Source organism: Austrofundulus limnaeus, unplaced genomic scaffold, assembly GCF_001266775.1.
Source record: "Austrofundulus limnaeus strain Quisiro unplaced genomic scaffold, Austrofundulus_limnaeus-1.0 Scaffold78, whole genome shotgun sequence".
NCBI lineage: Eukaryota > Metazoa > Chordata > Actinopteri > Cyprinodontiformes > Rivulidae > Austrofundulus > Austrofundulus limnaeus.
In genome coordinates, this window is record NW_013952480.1 from 1,052,883 (window position 1) to 1,057,880 (window position 4,998).

The following is a 4,998-nucleotide window of genomic DNA, read 5'->3' on the forward strand; positions in this document are numbered from 1 at the left end:
TATAAAGGCTATTCCCTATATGATTTGTGAATCTGTCTCTTGTGGTTAAACTGTGCACTAAGCTTTTTCGGCTGGTACCTGGCTGATTTACGGTTCTCCAGCAGCTGAAGCGGGTTCTTAGCTGCGTCCTCCCCGGGTTTCTGTCCACCCAGTCCCGGCCTTGGCCGCTGTTTCCAAGCAGCCAGTCCCGCCAATCTGCCCCTCATATATCATCAGCGTCTGCGACCCAACAGCAGCCATTATTATGAGCCTGCGAGGGGAAAATAGGTTCACGACGTGGTCATGGAGATGCACAGAAACCAGCCCGGTTTTTCTGGTTCTTTTTTTTTTTTTTAACCTTGAGGCCCTTTCATTTATCTTGCAACATGCACAGAAAAAAAAACTGAAAAAGAAAAATAAAAACGCGTTTTTTCCTGCCTTGCTGCAGGTAGAAAGTGGAGCTGAGTTTAACCTGTCAAAACATGATTTTTGTTTTGTTTTGTTTTTTAAACACTTTAAAAATGGTCATAATGTGCGGGCCACACACACTGTTTTCACCTGCAACACAGGAAATTAGATTTACTGTTGACAGTCCTTTTGGTAGAATAATATTGTAACAGAAACATTTTTTTTCTCTGCGTGGCAACCTGCTAACAAGCCCTCTCCACAACATGCTTTTTTATTTTCTTAAACACAACAATCTCCTCATAAAGTGTACTGTAACTATATTCCTCCAATTTTTAGTCCCAGCCCAGAGGTTTAAAATGTCACCCTGTTTCTTGGTCTGTTTTAAAATTACTTGAATGCTTTTTGAAAACGTTTGATGTTGTTTGGCACAGATGGTAATACAAGGTTAGTGCGTGCCTTTGTGCCTCGTGTAAGCCATAAGGTAAACGGTAATAGTCTGCAGAATTGTTGGCCCTATCTTGCCTCCACAGTCTCCAGTGTCAGGTCTGTATTGAAAATTAAGATGGATCGCCACCATTTCTCCTCCTCACAGTGCTTCTTGTAACCCTAGGTTCACCCGAGGAGGCCATTGGCGGAGAGGCGTCACGTGACCACGGGGTGCCAATGTTATTCTACAAGGGTGTCAAGACCCTGTCAGTTTCTGAAATAAATATTGGGAAACGGCGAGATGCAAAAGGCAACCTACTACGACAGCTCTGCAATTTACAGTGGCTACCCATATCAAAGCGCAAATGGCTTCAGTTATGATGCCAATCAGGTCCAATATCCCCGGGTCTCTCATGTGGAAAGTGAGTACCATCGACCCGCCTGCTCCCTGCAGTCTCCTGGCGGCTCCGTGGCTCTGCAGAAGCCGGGCGAGATGGCGGAGGGCCGCGACAGGACCTCGGCCATTCAGGCGGCGCAGTCCAAGGTTCTCCCCGAAAGCAATCAACCCCCGGGGCCGGTGTCGGGCCCGCCCCCTCCCTCCTCACAATCCCCCGGTGCTATCAGCCAAAACGCCAGCAACGGGTCCAGCCAGGCCGGTGCCAAGAACAGCTCCCCGACCTCCGGTGGCCGCAGCAAACAGATCTTCCCCTGGATGAAGGAATCCCGTCAGAACACCAAGCAGAAACCCGCCAGTAGCTCCAGTTCAGGTACTCACCGCTGCTGATGACATTCGCAGATGCTCAGGGAGAGTTGTAAATGTGTGGGTGGTGGGCAGGTGGGGCAAACCACAACAAAACAATTCTTGGAAATGTTGAGTTTCCAGTTAGGTGGCAGAAAGGTTTAAGTTCTCTCCATCATTTTAGATCTGTTGGATGAAATAGTCCAGGCCTCACTGAGCTTTTATTTATGCTTTTAATACTCCACCAACATGCACCTTACATGCAGTTTAAAGCAGTTGACTGGAAGAATGTTGTCCCTCATTGGGTGCAGCTCCTTCCATTTGTTGTCCCCATGCCCTCCAGCTGACCTGTCCCTACTGTAAACACACATCTCCACTGATCACATAATGTTCCCAGAGAGACAGCAAACAAACAYACACAACAATTGTTTCAGTTTGTCCTGCTGTTTTGATTAGAGGGAAAGTCGGTGGGCCAGGGGGTGGGGGGGGGTGGGTATTTACTTACAGCCAACCTAAAACACACACAATGCTCATCTTCCCATGACCTTAAAATTAAGAAGTTTTAAGGTAAATTTGACTGGTTTTGAAAAGGCAAAGTTTTAATGTTTTAGTATTTTTAATCTAATTTGACATAACTTGTAAAGAGCATCTACAGTTACATCAATTCAATAAAATGTAACGCAACTGTGACGTTTTTATTAGGCTTTTGACAGTAAATACATTGATCCATGCAATGCAATCCTTTAAGTGTGTGGGGGGGGGGGAAGCAAAGAGCAAATTTGAAACAGAATGCAATAATTTATCAAATAAATAGGTTTTTGATCATATATTCATCTTTAATAAAGCAGCCTGACATTATTACGTCATGACTTTTAAATAAAAATCAATTTGTGCGCTCAAATCCTTTGGTGGAGGCCTTTACGCACACGTTGCACAGATTTTACGCACACTTTAAGCGTCTTGGTCAGGATTGTGCTCATTGGGATTGAGTTTTTATTTTGCTAACAAGAGCTTAACAAAGGAGTTTACGATGTGATTTATAGAAAATTATGTTATAGTTTGCCACACTGAGACGATTATCTTACAAATAATGAAAGTTTTGTTATTTTTACGCAATTCAGGCCACGCAGCTGCTTTTATTTCATTTATAAATAATCATTCACTATTCCCTAAATGACTTCTTCAAACCCACGTGCTAGCTTCCATTTCATTTGTGCAATATCAGGTCAGGTTATGTCATGTTGCATTCCTTTTGCCTCACGTTTGGGAGACAGGTAGTGAAATTTATTAAGTACTGGCTGCCTGCCACAGCGGTAAGTAGACCAGTCTTGCTCCTCTGCAGCCAAGATCCAGTTCTTTCAAGCTTATCAGTGAGGGCAGGACGAGCCGTTTTCTTTCCCTCTCTCACACACACCCTGAGGAATCCATAAAGCTTTGCTTGCATTATGCTACCGCGTGACTGCAGGGCAGGAAAAGGGTCAAAATGCTTTAGTAGGAAACCTGAGGTCACGCGGATCCACATCAGATACTGACCCAGTATTCTTCAGGCGCGTTCTGTGTTTTGCAGCTAGTGCGCACACGGCGCATTGATTGTTAAGTGTCCCTTGATGATAACCCCTGTGTTAGGAGTAGATTCATCAGAACGTTGAGGTGTTTGCAGCACATGTTAATGGGTTAAGAAGAAGAAGAGAAAGTCGATTATTTAAAAAAAGCACCATTTTAATGACCRTATTTTATGTTTTATGCAGTTCTCTCTGCACCACCCCCTCCTCGTGACAGTGGGGTTTATATCAGCGGATGTGTTGTCACAGGATTCTGTTGCCACTCTCACACTGCTGTCTTTCTGTAAGCCTCTGTGTGTGCGTGTCTGTAATGGATTACTGACGGACACCCTCTTCTCCTTCTCTCCGACAGTGGAGAGTTGTCCCGGAGACAAGAGCCCTCCGGGGTCAGCGGCGTCAAAGAGGGCCCGGACAGCTTACACCAGCGCGCAGCTCGTGGAGCTGGAGAAGGAGTTCCACTTCAACCGGTACCTCTGCAGGCCCAGGAGGGTGGAGATGGCCAACCTGCTGAACCTCACCGAGAGACAGATCAAGATYTGGTTCCAGAACCGCAGGATGAAGTACAAAAAGGACCAGAAAGGCGTCGGGATGATGCCTTCTCCTGGTGGACAGTCTCCGCGGAGTCCCGTGGGCCCTGCCTCCGGCGGCGGCGGMGGTGGGGGAGGCGGATACCTCAGTTCTATGCATTCTTTGGTGAACAGTGTACCATACGAATCCCAGTCGCCGACCTCTTATAACAAACCTCATCAAAATGCATACATGGCGACGTCATACCCCCCTCCTTTGAACAGCTCCCTCAACAACTGCCCCCCCTCCCAGAAGAGGTACCCCGGCTCAGACTCGGCCACGCCCGAGTATGACGCGCACCCGCTTCACGGCAATGGCAACTATGGGACTCACATGCAAGGCAGCCCCGTTTATGTCGGCGGAGGCTACATCGACTCCAGTTCCGGCGCGTCGGTGTTCGGCCTGACCCACCTCCCGCACCCGCCGTCCGCGAACATGGAGTACAACGGAGCAATCACAATGGGCAACAGTCAGCACCACGGAGTGTGTGACCCCACGCCGACTTACACAGACCTAACGCCGCACTACTCTCAGGGAAGAATCCAGGAAGCGCCCAAACTGACGCATCTGTAGCAGTGGATCACTCCGCCCCATTGTCTTCATCCACCTCCAGACATACTTCCTGCTTTGTTTCTGCGCCTCCTCACGGCTCCAACCTTCTCCTCTGCTCTCCCCCACTTTTCTGTTCCCTCTATAGTTTGATGTGTGAAGTAGCAGTAGGATAAATAATCACGACTTGCTTGGATTTTTCCTCTTCTATTTGCTTGTTGTCATTGTCTCACGAGGACCTTTTTTATCTAGAGATAGCGGGAGGGAGGGGTGCGCRCAGCTTAGTACGACTAGACCTATTTAACCTTTCCTTTTTGAAAATCTTGTTTTCAACTCAAACAGGGTATTATGAACACGTGTTACTCATTTTTAATGTGAATTTGTCCGTCCTTTATTTATCCGCATTTGAAGAATTTGTTATTTTCTTTTGCATTTTGTTGCACTTGTGTAAAAGACCTCAATAGCCACGAGATTGTGAAGGGAGAGATATTCATTCTCACAAAGAAAAAAAGGAAAACACAAGGGTCCTGTGCTTTTTACGCGTCACTTCCCTTGTTTTTTTTATGTTTTGTTCCATTTGGACTTAATGTTATTTATTTTGTTGGCTGTCAAACGCAAAAAAAGAGACTCGTTTTAGTATTATTTGACATCCCTCCATCTTTGTGTGTGTTTGGGGAGGAGAAGATTGGTGGGGGGGAAATGGAGTTTTGGCCATTTTCAGCTATTTTCAACATAAATGTGCACTCTGGGGCAAAAAAAAAAAAAAAA

General features: G+C 46.3%; 1 protein-coding gene across 1 annotated transcript in view; it reads left to right on the forward strand.

Annotated features, from left to right (window-relative positions):
* hoxa3a (homeobox A3a) overlaps positions 1 to 4,988 on the forward strand; it is a gene marked incomplete at its 5' end in the record, with an annotated part of 7,660 nt that extends 2,672 nt beyond the window's left edge. Inside the window, 2 exon segments of the mRNA XM_014011215.1 lie at positions 998 to 1,580; positions 3,467 to 4,988. Coding sequence (XP_013866669.1) covers positions 1,115 to 1,580; positions 3,467 to 4,254 — 1,254 coding nt within the window. The 3' untranslated portion in view covers positions 4,255 to 4,988.
* Between the last annotated feature and the right edge of the window lie 10 nt (positions 4,989 to 4,998).